The following is a 17978-nucleotide window of genomic DNA, read 5'->3' on the forward strand; positions in this document are numbered from 1 at the left end:
TTCCTAATTTAAGAACCAGTAGATTGGTTAAGAAGGTTACTCCATGGGTAATTGAGAAGCCTACCAGTTGCTTAAATACATACAGGTCTAATTTTTCATGGAACTAGAAGTCCAGAGATAGCCAGGCCAAGATTGATGCAATTGCTCAGTGAAATCAGGCTTTTTCTCTTCCTTTTCCATCACCCTTAAAATGAGGCTTTTCTTTTCATGGATACTGGGTATGCAATTAGCAGTGTTTGCTACAACAAGGTAACTACATGATCTGAGAAACATTCAGATCTAGGAGTTCTGTAAAGACCTCGCTTTAGTTCCCTGTCACTAACGTAACTTCCTTGGGCTGCCTGAACTCTGCAGGATCCTTTCATCTGTGTCTGCTTGGTCTTGGAATTCTATTAACTTATCACAAGGGGGCTGTTATCCTTTCTTCTCCCCTGCTCTCTTATTGACCTTTGTTCTGCGTTGCGGTTCACTTTCATGATCCCAGGAATAAGCACACATAAGAAATGGAAAATGATCTGTTTCCATTTCTCTTCAGAAACCAGTATTATTTTAGAACTTTTCATGTACAATAGCTTATTTAAATGTATGCTTCAGAGATTTTGAGACAGATTCTCGCTGTGTCACCCAGGCTGGAGTGCAGTGGTGTGATCTCGGATCACTGCAACCTCCACCTCCTGGGTTCAAGCAATCCTCCCACCTCAGCCTCCCAAGTAGCTGGGATTACAGGCATGTACCACCACACCTGGCTAATTTTTGTATTCTTAATAGAGACAGGGTTTCACCATGTTGGCCAGGCTGGTCTTAAACTCCTGACCTCAGGTGATCTGCCCACCTGGCCTGTCAAAGTGCTGGGATTACAGGCATGAGCCACCGTAAGATGTTTTAACATTTAAACAATGACAATAATAGCAAACAGTTACACAGCACCTACTATGAGCCAAGAGCTGCTATATATGTATTACAATGCTGTTCCAAGAGCATTATGTATATTAATTTGTTTGATCCTCCAGTAGCCCTATTATCCCCATTTTACAGATGAAGAATGGAAGTACAGGGTGATTAAGTGACTTCCTGAAGGGCACATGCCAGTAAGGAGTTGGACAGAAATTAGAATCCAGGCAATCTGACTCCAGACTTTTACCCACTATACTGTTGCCTCTAAGCAATTTAAAAATAAAAATTTTATAGGTTATAACATGTTGAAATATTAATACAAATTATTTTAAATGTAGAGAAATAACTGCTAATCTTTAAATTTTACCAACTGCCTAAATATGTTTATTTAAAATTGCATCAGTGCTGTGATTTCTGACTGAACATGCTAAGGCAAGTTTTTTTATCCTTGTATTTGTAATAAACAGATATGAGATACACATACATGCCTGACATGACAGTGGAGGTGAGTTAATGTTATATCCTTTTAGCAAATAAATTTCTAAGGCTGTAAAACTTTTTCTACTTAAAATATTAATAATGGCAACTTAATGTTTCTTGCTATGTATTAGGTACTGTGTTGGGGTAAAGATGGCATGACTTATCTGCTATTCCTTTTATTTAGAGGTGAGTCTATTTCTTTTCCTACTGAATCCAGGTTGGCCAGTGATTTGATAAATAGAATATGGCAGAAGTATTACGTTGGTGCAAAAGTAACTGCCGGTTTTGCCATTGAAAGTAATGGTAAAACTCGCAATTACTTTTGCACCAACCTAGTAACATTCTAGGATGTCTGAGACTCGGTCACAAGAGCCTTGCAGCTTCTGCAGAGGTGTACTGAAACATTCATTCTTGGGTCCAGCTTCCATGCACTAAGGAAACAGAAGCAGCCTTGAGGAGACTCTTATGAAGAGGATCCCAGGCTCCTGGCTGAGCACCCAGCCAACAGGCAGCACAAACCTGCCAGCCACTCAGGTGAGCTCTTTGGGGAATATATTCTCCAACTCCAGCAGAGGCCAAGAGGAGCAGAATGAGCCAATACCACTGAGCTCTGCCCACAGTGATCTGTGAGAAAACAGAATGATTGTAGTTGCTTTCAGCACAAAGTTTGGGGGTAGTTTTTTATGCAGCAATAGATGGACAGAACAAGTGCTGAGGCCTTTACAAATGTTATCTTTATTCCTCACAATGATCTTATGAAGAAGCTATTATCCTTACCTCAGGATGACAAAGCCGAGGCTCAGTGAGTTGGCATAATAATCCAGGTCTGTCAACTCCAACTTGATAGATATTTCTCCTGATAAATCTTACTTCACTTTATGATCCATCCTATTCACAGCTGTTGAGTCAGGCATGACTAAGGTTAAATCTTAGTTCTGCCCTTATTGGCTATATGCCCTTGGATAAATAGAAGATAAGTTTGTTACTTCACAGGACTGTGATGATTCCAAGGACACATATAAAGAAATTGGCAGGTGATAGGCACTTAATAATGGGCAAATATTATTGCTTTGAAAATTCCTATAACGCAGAAGCAGCTAGTGGTAAAAGGCTCGCAGAATAGCATTTGATGGTGTGAACATGGGATAGACACATTTAGGAGTAGGCATGTGCAGAAATGTCAGAATGGCCTGACTTCTAATAGGAATAAACCTTGTGACATCACATGATGGTAAACCATGTGTGTATACATGGCCTATGTTTACCTGTGTGTATAATATGGGTATATAATAGATTTCTTTGAAGTCTAGAAAATTCCTGACTAAACAGCTATGTCTGTTACTTCCTCATTTTAAGATTCCTTCCAGCTCTAAAATTCTGTGAATTTTACTTAGCCTCCTTTGACTACCTTGAATGTTGATTACCTTAGGAAAAAAATGCAATCACAGCCAGCTGTCAGCTCATGCCAATAACTATATACAATTTGCAATTTGTATGCTATTCCTTAACAAGAGTTCAGGTAGTCAGAGAAAAGGCCTTTCTCTCTAATGCCTGCTTCTACCAATTTTTAAACAGGGACCTTCCTGAGTAAAGCAGGTCCTATCAAGTTGCTGTCATCTTCTCCCTTGGAATTCGGGGAAAAGGTGTGAGGGAAATGGTGGAGCAGGTGAAAGGAGGGCTGTAAACTGCTGTGAACGTTGCTGGATCTGTTGTAGGTGCTCAATTAACACTTAGAAAATTGAATGAACTTGTTCTTCCTTTATCCCATTTAGTCTGTCTTACCCACTTATTTCCAGATTAACAGTGGATGACAGTGGTAAGCAGTAGTAAGAACTAAAACCTCAACAGCTTATCGAAAGACCCCTTCATCCTGTGCTTATATGTTCTTAGTGCTAGTGTATGACATGAGCCAAGAACTGGGCGTCTGGCCCATAGATCCCTTCTGATACAGCTCCTTTTTTTTCCATTCTCTTTCCTACTAATATTGGTGCTCTGACTGACAAGACAAAGGACTGTATCCTGTTGAGAAGACCTAAAATCTGAGTAATCCCTACTAAAATCTGTATCCTGTGAAGAAATAACACACCTTTTAAAAGTGCTCTTGGGACATTTAAAAATTGAAAGACAATAACTGCCCCCCCCAACACATACACTCTTAACATTCTGTTTTTGATGCCATAAAATGAAAAGAATCAGAAAACAAAACTACCACGCACACCAAAAAATTCTCATTATCTAGGAAAAAAAGCAAAGCAAAGAAATCCTCTTTTATATAACTTTTGGATTAAAGAAGGTATCAAAACTGAAACTTATGAACATTTAGAAAATAACAGTAATGACATTAATGCAGCCAAATGATTCACCTTAAGCAGTGCTCACACTTAAGTCCGTGTCTTAATCTCTTAAGAATTAAGAAGTAAAAATAAGTAAGTTACATGCTAACTAAACGAGTTAGAAAAAAAAAATAAAATAAATAAACCAAGGAAAGCGAAAGGTAGAAAACTTATGAAAGTGGAAATAAACTAATTAGAAACAAAAAAAATTACAGAATAGAGACATCCAAGCAGTTTGGGGAAAATAAAAAAATACATAATTTAAAAAATAGGTAAACTGTTAGCTACCTTCATCAAGAAAATAAGGGAGGAACTTTGGGAGGCAGAGGCAGGTGGACCACAAGGTCGGGAGAGCCAGACCATCCTGGCTAACATGGTGAAACCCCGTCTCTACTAAAAATACAAAAAAATTAGCCAGGCGTGATGGTGGGCGCCTGTAGTCCCAGCTACACGGGAGACTGAGGCAGGAGAATGGAGTGAACCCGGGAGGCGGAGCTTGCAGTGAGCAAAGATCGTGCCACTATACTCCAACCTGGGCGACAGCGAGACTGTCTCAAAAAAAAAAAATAAAAGAAAATAAGGGAGAAAGCATAATACAAACTAAGGGGCAACATCCACACGCAAACAAGAGGAAGAGTTTCCTCAACTAGGCAAATAAATTTGAAAACTTGGATTAAATGGATGGTTCCTGATCCAGATAGGATTAAAAAAAACTACATGGATTACTTAGATGATACCAACAAAGTTGTCAAAAAGCTGCTTGCCAAACATCCACTAAACCCAGATAATTTCACTGAAAATTTTAAGAAACAGAAAATTCCAATCCTATTTAAACTGTTCTAGGGCATGTAAAAGAAGGGAAGTTTCCAAATCCACAAGCATAAAATACTACTTCTCAAAGTGACCACATGTGTATGCACACACATACAAACTATAGACTACTGATTAATACAAGTGCAAATATCCTAAATAAAATATGAAGTGCAGTCTAGCAACAGATTAAAAAAATACACATGGCCAAAAAGAATTTATTTAAAGAATGTAATGATAGTGCAAAATTACAAAACATATTAGTAAAATTCATCTTAAAGGATCAAAGGAAAAAAATCATGATCATCTCCGCAGATGTTGAAAAGGCATGTGATAAAATTAAACATGCAGTTTTAAAAATAGGGATTAGTTGATACTCCTTAATATGATTAAATCTATCTCAACCCAATTCATTATAGCCAGTTATTGAACATTATTTTAGAAGTACTAGACAATGCAATTAACATACAAAGAGGAATGCAAAATGTAACAATGGTTACATTATCAGTGTTTGCTGATGACAGGACTGTGTAGTTGGAAAACACAAAATAATTAAGTGAAATACTATTACAAACAACAAAAAAATGGAATCAGCTAGCCGGGCAGAAAATTAACATAAATAATTAGCCTTTTTATGTACTAAAATTAGGCAAAATTATTAATAGGATTTCATTAATAAAGGCAATAAAATGTAAAAAATTTAAAAAATAAACTCTTAAAAATGTATGAGATCTCTGTAAAGTGTAAAATTCATCTGAAGGAAACAACAAAAAACGAATGGGCATGATTTTTAGATAGTGCACCATGGTTTAGATAAAAAGCTTTAACTCATATGATAATGATGTCAAATTCCCCTAAATTAATCTATAAAATTAAAACTGTCTTTAAAAAAAGTACCCATGGATGTTCTGTGGAACTCAACAAATTCTGTCATTCAAATGGAAATATAAATAAGAATATTTGAAACATTTAAAAATCAGTTATTAAAACAATAAAGGATTGGTATAAAAAGAGAAAAGCTGATCAACAGAAGAAAGTAGAGTCTAGAAACATACCCAAATAATATGGAAATGTACTATATAAGTTCCATTTCAAATTAGTAAGGAAGGGATCTATTATTTAATAATAATTTTGTGAAAACTAGGTAGTTATCTGGGGGGGAAAAAAAAAGTGAAGCCCTAAATTCAGGAGAGATCAATGATTTAAATGTAAAAACACAGGTAACAGCAATGCTTGATTTTACTTTTAATATTCAAACTCTAATGATGTATTTTTTCCCTTTGAGAAAAAGTACAGAAAATGTATGCATAGTATGTTACAATTTGCAATACTAAAATATAGCATTGATATGCCTATGTACATATATGGTTATTTCTAGAGAGATATACAAGGATCTGGTACTGGTATGTGTCTCTTTCAAGGGAACTGAAAGATGGGTGTTGGGATAGAAGAGGAATTTACATTTTACTATTTGAACCAGGAAGATGTATTAGTTAATTAAAATAATTAAAACATATGCTAGAAAACAAAACCAAAAGCCCTATACTTGATGGTATAGTACTAGGGTGTAAAAGATTATTTGGTAACCCGAATTCTGCCAGTAGAATATACTATGGGGTCTAAAATGTATGTGAAAACAATTTAAAAAGAGAACTGACTGTGTTACTGCATCTTGTGAGATACGTCAACTAAAATGCAGTTAATCCATTAAACTCTCTCATCTTGTGAGATACATCAACTGAAGGGCAGTCTCAAGCAAAGTAATATTCAAGTCCTTAGAAAATTTTACCCTCGAGTACTGGTAAAAGCTGCTACTTTACTATAAAGCAGTTAAGGAATGATCTCCTTCTAATCATTTTTATTCTAGATATATTGCATATTTTATGGCCTGAATTTGTATATGCACCACAATTCAATAAAGAACAACTTTGATTTAAAAAGTACCTCAAGGCAATAAAAAAAATCATTTTAATTTTTGATACATATTAAAACATCTTAGTCAGTTCTTCCTGACAGCATAACACAGACAAATACACAAGACTTCAAACATGCTTTAAAATGACATTCAGCAAAGTACTTAAAATTTAATAAATAGCAATAATCACACACAAATACATTTTTCATACTCAATCATTAAACTACTAAAACAGACAGCTAAAGAATAAATAAACAGCAACTGACAATAAAAAAAATATGTCGGGTTTTACAATTCACACTACTTAGAAAGGGGGGATGATCTGAATGATTTCTCAATTTTCTTTTCTTTGAGAGTGTAGCATGATCCCCCCCAGGAATAAAATATATTGAAAAAAAATCACTCTTACAACAATGTATTTCTTAAATACAACAAATAAATATGAAACCAGCAAAGCAATTTCAAGTTGTAATAAAAATGCCCCCCGCCCCCAGCCAAAAGCTATGGAAATATATAGTCGCTGTGGTAGCAAATAATAGTATTTAAAGTGATAGTGCTTGTGCACTAAGCTCATCTGAGACCTTGATATAATTTTAGTGCAAATCCCTAGGGTCCAATACAAGCGCAACCCTGTATTAGGGAAAGACATTACCAGCTGGAACTTATCTTGTACAATTTTTGTACATGTTTTATAAAGTTCAAGATTTAATGCATAGTAGAATATCTTCATCCACTTAATTCTGTTGCTAAATACAGATGAAAAAAGAAATGACTTGGGATTTTAACATTTGGTTTGTACCATGTTAGAGTATTAAAGTCAACATTAGAAAATCTTTATAAAAGAGTTTTGTTTTTGCCAGTAATTTATCTAACTCTGCCTAAATTTCACATCGTTGTATGTTAAACATAAGAGAAAAATTTTTAGACAAAGTTTGTTTCCCTTTGACAAGTTCATATGATAATGAAATCCGATAATGGACAAATGTTAAACAAACGAAAACGCAGGTGAGTATAAGGGTGTTTTTTTTGTACATTAACAACCTTAACATCTAGTATATTAAGTTACAAGATGTGTTGACAAAAGCATAAACGTTTCAATTAAAATAAGGTATTATTTTGTACAAACAAACCATTTAACATAGGATAGATAAAAATGACAATCAAATGAGTTTCAGCAGTCACATTTCTACAGTGAACTACAGTATCAGGATGAAAACAATCAGAAACAAACGAAAGGACATTATTGAACAATATGAATATGTAATGCATTTTTAGCTGCTAAAATAGTAAACTCTAAGTTCATAGAGTTACAAATTGTCGAATTTAACCATGCAGGCTAACATATAATAGTAAGAAATCACCCTGCATTTTTTCTTTTTAAACTAAAACTAGTTTAACTGTAAAGTTACAAAATAATAAATGGATATTGCTCCAACTTGTATACAATCTCCCTTATGTGATTTGTACCTAACAAAGTAACAAAGCCTCATCATCACTCGTTTCGTTTTTCAGTGTTACTTCCAAGCAAGTCTCTGGTATCTGGGCAGTGTGGACAATACCACAGCGCTCACAGGGGCCATCTCGATTACTTGGCCTTACTCCAGGGTTTGTTGCACTATATGGTTGTCTAAGCCCTTGTCCTTGATCTGAGGCAAGATCAAGAAGAGGTCTGGAGCAGTCATTCACATCAAAGTCTGAAGATCCATCAGAAACTGGAATTAGCATTTCAACATCATCATCATCTTCTCTTCCACTTACCCCATTATCAAGTTGTCTCAAAGGACTCTGGTTCTGACTTACGGAACTTGATCGTCCTAATGTAAAACGTACCCAACGTAGCCCCTGAGTCATACGACTGAGTGCACTTGTAAGCTGGTGACGTGCTGGACTCACACTTGGGGGTTCCACACTTGTCACATCCCTTCCATTATCTGCATGACCACCTCGGGTACTCTGAGTTGAGGAACTTGCACACGCTCCTACTGTCGCCTCTACTGCCGTTGTGGGAGGGACTTTTTGAGGCAAAGGAGCTGCAACCCCACCAGATGCTCCTGCCGTATCTCTTCTCTCATTTTCTGTGTCTGTATCATCAGACTCCACGGAAAACAAACTTCTGTGAGTGTGATTTCTCTCAGGTTCTCTACTGGTACTCTGACTAGGGACAACCTCATCTCCATCTGCTGAGACCAAAGCCAATGACCCAGAATGACGTGATCTTGCAAAATTAAAAATACGGTTCCAAATGTTGCTTGATCTGCCTGCCATAGGAAGCCTGACTGAAGTAAATCCAAGCTGAGATCGTACCGCTAGCCTCAGATTTTCCAAAACAGAAGCCTACAAAAATAAGAAAAGGTCTTAAGATACTTAACAACAAGGTCCTAAGATAAAAAAATACCCTTCTCTTAAGAATGTGTTGTGGTTAAAAATTGTTACTCATTGTTGCTTGGGTCTAAGGAGGAAAAATTAAATTCTCTTACCTAGGTGCGTTCATCCTACTACAGAATCTAATCTACTAATATAACTTGAATCATTGCTGTGTTTAAAATTTTCTTGCTATTCCATTTTATATATGCAACTTAAAAATGTATTTAGTGTCAACTGTAACAGTTGTTTCAAAATCTCACACCATAATCCAATGTGAAAAGTGTACCAAAGCTCGAAAGTAAAATTGATACTTCTGTAACTAGGGACATAGGAGAATCTCCACCATAATTGACGAAGTGACCAAAATGAGTTTGTGAAAACCAGGACTTTTATCTTTTTTTTTTTTTAAAAAGAACACATTAGATTTAATTTACAAGGCTGAACTTTCCCAAAACATGTGAAAATTGCATTTCACAGAGTTGCTTCTTAAGGATTTGGTGAATGGATACTGAGGATTTAATTATATTGTCACAAATAAAGGAATTATATTTGTAATACAGCATAGAAGACAAGCAACAAAAGAAGTTAACTTGTTTATATCACTACTCAATGGTATCTAGACATTTAGATTCCTTCTCAATCTTTAAAGTGTTATTTTCTATAGTTTAGTATTAAGCATAAATTATATCATTATTCTCTGAAAGCTAGTTAGCTGTAATTAGTGTATATGAAAGGTTGCCCAACTGAATAAAAAATCTATTCTTTTTTCTAGATGAACAAGTTTAGTTTATTTTTAAAAACCATATAGCATTATATAAGATAGTCTTTAAGCTCCATCTAGTGGTTATAAAAAGAAGTATTCAAACTTGAAATAGCTTTCACCAATCTGGCATTTAGTATTTAAAAATTTTATTTCCAGGAAACAATCTCAAGTTGATATACTCTCCTTCAGATGATGATACTATCTCCTGCCAAAACTCACACCTCTTCCCTTTCCCCTCACAGAAGAAAGAAGGTAGAAAATAAGGAAGATGTCCTCTTATGTTCTGTATCTCTTTGTGGCTGGTATTGCATTTATTTATGCTTTCCATATAGGCCTTTCCATAGTGCCATGAACATAATTTATGGTAAGTTAAGAAGCTACTATCATAGGAACATTTCATAGTCTAACTTTAGTAAGGCACAGACTGTCAATAAGAAATTTGGATATCGGCACACATGGATTTGCTATACAGATGAGTAAGATTTTTTACCAATTAAGAAGTACCTAACTACAAATTAAAAAAAAAAAAGAAAGAAAAAGTGGTTCACATTTCTAATGAACTTCTCCACAGATCTGCTCCTCAACAGTGAGCGTGCAAGTTTTAAGGCTTCATGTTGAGCACTATGCTATTATATCCAGCAGTGAACAAAAGGCTCTTCTGTTATCCTTCTCTGTTGTGCTGCTATTAGCCATCAAGATCAACAATGCCTTCAACATACTTTAATGTTGACTTTAACATTTGGTTTGTCATAGTGAGGTGAAACTCTCTACTTAGTTAAAAGTCAGTTTAATTAGGACTGGCTACATTTTATGAGGGGATCTCATGAATGTTCTAGGAATAATTTCATATACTTCTTCAGTTTATGAAGGAGAAAGCATTCCTCAAAAAGCATTTCTACTTTGAGTGAGATGGTGAATTACATCATTACTTATTTTTTCTAAAAACTGCTATAAAAATTTGATAATTTGTTACCAAAAGCTTCAAACTTGAGAGTTTAATTTCATTAAATGAATAAAATCTAACTTACCACCCAAAAACATACTTTATTTTAAAATGTTGAAGTAGAATTCTCCCACAAGGGTAAATATAACCTGAGAAACTGGGGTAGTGTGAGGCAATAAAGAATTTAACCTCACCCAAAGCCTTTGTCCTTGGCTTCTGGGTCTCCAAGCCCTTCGACTGTCTTGTCTGAAAGCAGTGTCTTTGCCTGGGGACCTTGGACCAGCCAGATAGTAAAACTGATTTAGAGTGGAAGCTCTGAACCACACCATCAGTGTGATGTAGGGTGAGCGCTTTGGGTCAATCAATCTCTGGATAAGGCTAGAAACTGGGATTGGCCACATGTGCAATTAATCTTGCCTTTGTGCTAGTGCACTAGTACAAACTCCAGACACTGAGGCCTGGGTGAGCTTTCCTGGTTGGTAACACTCCATGCATACTGTCACACAACTGTGTTGACAGAGTAATGCCCTCCTGTCTCTATGGGGAAAGGACAACTGGAAGGTCCATGTTTGGTACCCTTCTGAACTTTGTCCTGTGCATCTTTTCCCTTGGTTAATCTGTATGTTTGTATCCTCTCCCTGTAATAAACTGTAATCACAAGTAAGTTGCTTTCAGTGAGTTTTCTGAGTCTTCCTAGTAAATCACCAAACCTGAAGGGGATTTGGGGAACTCCTTGAATTTGCAATTGGTGTCAGGAATGAGGACATATTGTGTGAACTATGTTCCCTCTGACTTTATGGGGTTTAGGGGTGGTGGGTGGTAGAGAATGAAGTAGATGTGTAAAATTAACCATGATCTGATTCTTATCTAAAAAAAAAAAAACTTTCCCCATAGCAGGGCTGATATAAAGAAGCCACAACTTAGGTTTTTCCTACTTTGCACACAAAATTCCAACCAGTGGAACTTCTGAATGATTTACTTAGGCAATTACATATGGAGAAATGTCTTGAAACTACAAATTCTCACCAAAGATTTCCTAAAAGACTCTAATAAGGTGATAGACTGTAATCAGAAATCCTATTTACCAAAAAGGAAATGGTATTCTATTTTGAAAATAATTATATTACTAGGTAAACAATGTTTACCAGTTTTAACTCTAATACTGGAAACAATTTTTATAAATGTTTCTGAATGAATTTGCAATTTAAATGTATAAATCCTTATGCCTAAAATGAATGCTGGCACATTTTTAAGCATGACAAGAAAATGTTTTTAATTGCTGAGAAATTTAAAGAATTCAGAAACATATAATGAATTACTATATAAACAAAATGCTATAAATTGTTAAACACTGTAAAATCAGGCTTGAAGATGTTTTTCCTCAGGTAGAAATGTTAACTTCATTTCAATTACTTTTACTTATAACTAGTTAATCTAGCACATTATATTACTAGCATATTAATTTTAGTGTTCATTCTTAAATCCTGTAGATGTTCAGGTCAGGTAAAAAATAATTTGCCAAGCTCAATACTTTTGAATTATAATGCACTAAATTATCCTAAACAGTAAAATGCTTCAGACTAGCACAACCACATCAGTGGAATGAAAAATAAACTTTTGTAGTTTGTAGTGTTAAAATGTAATGAAAACTATGACTTCAAATCTTCCATACATTTAAATCCTTGATTGCAAAAATTCTGACAGTCAAGGGTCTTTGCTTTATCATATATACAGGCACAGATTTCATTTTAAGAGGAAATGTAATAGAAACTACACATTGCAATATACCTGATTAGGTGAACAAACAGGAAAATCTTCAACTGGTGGAATTAAACCCTGAGCAATCAATTGTCCATAAGAGGGAGGAGCTTCTCTTCTTAACAATTCTGCTTCCACTCTTGACAACTGTGTTTCAAATGATCTTTGAGAGTAGATGGAAAGAAAAAAGATTAAAAGGGGGAGCTAAGAAAAAGAACAAATTTCCATTATCAGTAATTAAAACAATCTGAATCTTGGCATATTTGATCATTTTAAAGCTTAGTCATTTGACAAACATTTACTGAATATATGTGTTATCCCTACACTAGGAATACAAAGCTGAAGCAAGCAGTCTGTCTTCATGGGGCTTTAAGCTAGTAAAAGCCTGGATCACTGAGTTTTAATGAATGAAAATCCCTGTAAAAGGTAAAGGGAGAAATAATACGAGATTTTACAACTCCTAAGAACACTGTATTTACTGAATATATGTTGAAGCCACCGCGCCCAGATGGGATCTCTGACTCTTCATTGTGTTCTTTTGTTGCAATGTGGTAAAAAGTTTTCTTGCCATTTACACTTGCCCAAAGAAAAGATGCAGAGGCCAGGTGCGGTGGCTCATGCCTGTAATCCCAGTACTTTGGGAGGCCAAGGCAGGCAGATCACGAAGTCAGGAGTTCGGGACCAGCCTGGTCAACAGAGTGAAACCCCGTCTCTACTAAAAATACAAAAGATTAGGCAGGCGTGGTGGCAGGCACTTGTAATCCCAGCTACTTGGGAGGCTGAGACAGGAGAATCGCTTGAACCTGGGAGACGGAGTGCAGTGAGCTGAGATTGCACCACTGCACTCCAGCCTGGGTGACAGAGCAAGACTCTGTCTCAAAACAAACAAACAAACAAAAAAAAAAGGAAAAAAAAGAAAAGATGCAGTAATGGTTATTACAATACTGTGCATCTGTGTGCCATCTATGAGCCATCTGTTATGTCAAAAGTTCTTTGTTAAATCTATTATTTGTAATTCTCCTGGGACTGAAGGTCATTGTCTCCACAGGGACATCTCTGCCATTAACTTCTCTCAGGTCCCATTTACCCCGGATCATACTGAAAACTACTCACTCTGAAGGTCACCCTTTAACAGTTAACCATTTCTTACTAAACTGAGAACTCTGAAGTGCTGTTGTCACTTAACTCTACAACAGGACAATAGTCTTGTGTTCCAATCGTACCTCCTATTAGCCCTTCATACGCATCCTGGGCTCCAGATAAACTGAACCATGTGCTTACTTTTTGAGCAATGCTGGACATTCCTACTTCTATATATTTTCCTAGGTTATTGCTTTAACACCTTTTCCCCTATCTATATTCTACTTATACATTTCAAGTGGCACCTCTCCAATTAAAGCCTTTCCACCTCTCTCCCTTATTAGATTAGGTATTTTTGACTTTATACCATTTTGTTTTACAGCTCTTTACAGCATTACACTTTTGTCATCTTACTCCATGCCCCAATTCCTTCCTCCTAACTGTAAACTGCTTGTGATATTATGCCTTATTCATTTTTCTATTTACCGGTATGCTTTGAACATAGTAGGCTATCACATATCTGGAATTTTTGAATTAGTATTTAGAAAAATACAGGTTAAAACACTAAAACTGAGAGCTGCAGCTTACAATATTCCTATAAAACGGATTAATCTGAAAACAGGAGCTGGTAAATAGATTGCTTTTTCTCATAACTCTAAATATTTAGTTTGTAATGTGTTTGGCCTTTTGAGTCCTGGGCTTTTCACACTAATTTTATACATCATCAACAATCTTTATCCATTTCTAAACTAATATAAAACAAAAATACATTGCTAATCCTCAAAGTACTCATTTCAAATATTTGGGCCTGCTTTTATTGTGGAGAGCATAACCTTATAGTTCTGTCTTGATACTGACCTTCTTTCAAACATTCTCAGAGAATAAAGCTTACAAGTACATCCCAATGCAATGACGAGTAACAGGCCACAGATGAGGCTCCCTATGACGGCAGCAGTGATGACTCTTGTAGGCACGATTACTGGGCAATTCTCTTCATCGCTGCCATCACCACAGTCATCTTGAGAATCACACACCCAACTTTCAAACACGCAACGATTGTTTTTACAATGGAAATTTCCTGGTTGGCAAAAAAAGCAGTTTTTTTCATCTGAGCCATTTGGGCAATGATTCTGGTAGTTGCAGCGATCAGAACGAGGATAACAGACACCGTTTCGGGAACACGGAAATTCTTCCTTCTGGCACATGGTACAATTGATTTCATCCCTTCCATTTGGGCAATGCCAATACCCATCACAACGCTGCTGCTCAGTATAACACCCCCAGTTACCTCCACAGGGTATTTCCCATGGCAAACAGAACCCATCTACTTGGTAAGTAGCATTAAATCCCCTCGCAGCATTCACTTTATCAGCACAAAAATGTACCCTTATCTGTCCAGAAGAAGAAACAACTGTAAGAGGTGCATGAGAATCAAAAGCTGTCAACACACGCAAAAGCTTGTGTGGATTCTCCTCTAATCCATCATATATTTTGACATAATCACCATAACCAGTTCCATCAAGTTTAAAGTCCGTAAAGCGTAAAATGACTTTACGGTGATCACCAGTGTCGATTAACCAGGTGCAATTGCTTCCAGGAGGATAAAAGTCTGGGTAATTGGGAGAATTAAAAGTACCATAAAAATATTTTAGCCACTGCCCACACGTTGGCACATCACAGTCTATCTCATCTCCTAGGTCAAGGCAGTCAATGTTCCCATCACATTTTAAAGATTCGGGGAGGCAAGTGTAAACTTTGGTAAAACGGGATAAACACTGGAACTGGTTGTAAGCACAGGGTTGAAAAGCAGTGGCAGTTGGAGGATTAGCTTCTTTGGCACAGATCTCTTCATCAGAGCTATCTCCACATTCATCCATGTTATTACACTTCCAGGCTTCTGGTATACACTTTCCATTACCACAACGAAACTGATCACAAGCACAGTTTGGTTCCTCAGATTTCCCTGTGAAGATGTGAGTAGAAAGGAGATGGAAAGAGGAGAAAAATTATAATCTTTAAAAGACATAAAACAGCAAGAGCAATATTTTTATAATAAATGTTCATACAGCCCAAGTGCTAAGAGTTTTAAAAAACAGGTTGGGTTTATATATATATATATATTTTTAAAGTTCCAGGGTACATGTGCAGGATGTGCAGGTTTGTTACATGGGTAAACATGTGCCATGGTGGTGTGCTGCACCCATCACCTAGGTATTAAGCCCAGTATGCATTTAGCTCTTTTCCCTAATGCTCTCCCTCCCATCCCGCCCTCCCCAAAAGGCCGCAATAAATGTGGGGCCTGTGTCCATGTGTTCTCATTGTTCAGGTCCCACTTATAAGTGAAAACATGCAGTGTTTGGTTTTCTGTTCCTGCGTTAGTTTGCTGAGGATAATGGCTTCCAGTTTCATCCATCCATCCAGCTTCCTGCAAAGGACATGATCTCGTTCCTTTTTATGGCTGCATAGTATTCCATGGTGTATAGGTACCAACATTTTCTTTATTCAGTCTATTACTGATGGGCATTTGGGTTGACTCCCTGTCTTTGCTATTGTGAACAGTGCTGCAATCAACATACGTGTGTACGTGTCTTTATAAACAGAATGATTTAACAGATTGGGTTCTAATGACAAATTAGTACTGGCACACTTACTCAACAATTCAACTTGTTAAATGCTTATTGTTATTCCATGAAGATCTTTGCATTTTGATCTAAAAGAGAGGACTAATTCTGAATTATTCACATTTGTATGATCTGGTCATGCTTTTTAGACACAGTTTAAGAAAAGATGTCTTTTTTTCTGAGACTATAAACTATGAAGGTGAAATCTGTTAGGTCTTTTCTTTGGGGGTATAAAAACAATAATTACCACAAAAATACATTCTGAACTAACTTTCTGGATATGAGTAAGCACTTGAGAGATAAAAGGCTATTCTTAGAATAAATGTATTTAAGATGTTTAAAAAGAAAATTAACCTTAGTATATGAAGTTAATCATTTTGTTAGAATTATACAAAACACTTTTTGGAGAACCAGCCTTAGGGTATCTGACTTTAGCTTCTAATCCTCAATCTCAGCTGCCTCGAGGGCCTACTCCTAATTAAATGAACATTATTTAGAAGATTAGCTCCAAAGTGACAGAGCAGTTAATACCATAAAATTCAGTTCAATCTTTCTTATTTAAAAACACACCTGAAAAATATGCCAGTCTGAAACCCTTTCTAGAGACGCTGTCATCTGAATGAAACCTAATCCAGATGTGGTCTTGTGAGGAGATATACGGAGGTGGAATTGTGGAACCACAAGCTCTGTAACTTTCAATATTCTTGTATGTTTCTATTGTCAACCAGTCCAAACTGCACCTTCTGGATCCTTGAATATCAAAATCCTGAAAACTGGGGGAAAAAAAAAATCAGAAATGTCTATTAAAAAGGCAATTTTGGAAAAAAAATCATATTACAATGTAACTGAGGATATTATTATAAGCTTCCATATATTGACCGATTCTCCTGGGTCTTCCAGGCATACAACCACATCATTAGCAAATAATAATACTAATTCTATGTTCCTCATATATGTATTTCTTCTCCAGATTGTAGAAAAATACTTCTTCACAAGTAATGCCAGTTTCAAAATAATGTTAAAAAAACAGGTGACAGGTGGCACCTTTTCTTTTTCTTCTCTGTGTGTATGGTTGGGAAAGACCACTTCTAACTCAGAACATCCTGAATTGTTCTGTGTTCCAACCAGAATCACCTCTCCCCAATCTGATGAACTGAAGTAAACACAGAGAAACTCAGCCTTCTCTTAGATTAATACTTGCTTAATAAAAAGTTTGCAGATGACATTCTTAGGAGAGTAATTAGCACAAATCTGAGCAAGGTAAAAGACTGAAAAAGGAACACATGAAAAATGTTTTTGGTGAAAAGTCCCTGAGTTTGGGAATACTTTTTTTACATAAATCACTTTATAGCCAAATACTATTTTGTAGTTAATAAAATGTGGGCATAAGTATAGGTCAAAAGCATCAAATAAATAAAAGCACATAGAAAATTAGTCATTGCTTATGAAAAAAAGAGAAACCAAAATATAGTTTTACAGTATCTGAACATGTCTCACCAAAAAGTAAAGATCTGACTTTATCTTCTTGCCTTTGCCTTATAACTAAGTGATAGTAAAGTTAATTACCCAAGGATTATTATATCAGAATGTTTCTTCTTCAAATATTCTGAATAACTAACAAAAGCTGATAGACAATTTGATTGTTTCCAGGTTTGCACTATTATGAACTATGCTTTAAAAACTACTGACCAGGCACGGTGGCTCACACCTGTAAACCTAGAACTTTGGGAGGCTGAGGTGGGCGGATCACGAAGTCAGGAGTTTGAGACCAGCCTGGCCATGGTGAAACCCCATGTCTACTAAAAATACAAAAATTAGCCAGGCATGGTGGTGTGTGCCTGTAGTGCTGGCTACTCAGGAGGCTGATGCAGGAGAATCTCTTGAACCAGGGAGGCAGAGGTTGCAGTGAGCTGAGATCGCGCCACTGCACGCCAGCCTGGGCGACAGAGCGAGACTCTGTCTCAAAACAAAACAAAACCTCCTTATACATGTACATATCTCTCTTACACACAAGAAC

The 17978-nt window shown here is 36.3% G+C and overlaps 1 protein-coding gene and 1 non-coding gene across 3 annotated transcripts in view; both read right to left on the minus strand.

Moving 5' to 3' along the window:
* Positions 1-1625: 1625 nt before the first annotated feature.
* MIR548E (microRNA mir-548e) lies at positions 1626-1722 on the minus strand. Its single transcript, NR_032601.1, has one exon. It is a non-coding gene; the product is annotated as a microRNA mir-548e (primary transcript).
* Positions 1723-6449: 4727 nt separating this feature from the next.
* The window catches only part of LRP12 (LDL receptor related protein 12), a 91498-nt gene continuing 79969 nt past the window's right edge, over positions 6450-17978 (minus strand). The window contains exons 3-6 of one of the 2 annotated variants that reach the window (XM_015145735.3): positions 16532-16734; positions 14199-15303; positions 12291-12423; positions 6450-8766 (exon numbers count right to left, since the gene is read on the minus strand). In XM_015145735.3, the coding sequence (XP_015001221.2) occupies positions 7900-8766; positions 12291-12423; positions 14199-15303; positions 16532-16734 (2308 nt within the window). In that variant the 3' untranslated portion in view covers positions 6450-7899. 2 annotated transcript variants of the gene reach the window in all.

This window comes from Macaca mulatta, chromosome 8, assembly GCF_049350105.2.
Source record: "Macaca mulatta isolate MMU2019108-1 chromosome 8, T2T-MMU8v2.0, whole genome shotgun sequence".
Lineage (NCBI taxonomy): Eukaryota > Metazoa > Chordata > Mammalia > Primates > Cercopithecidae > Macaca > Macaca mulatta.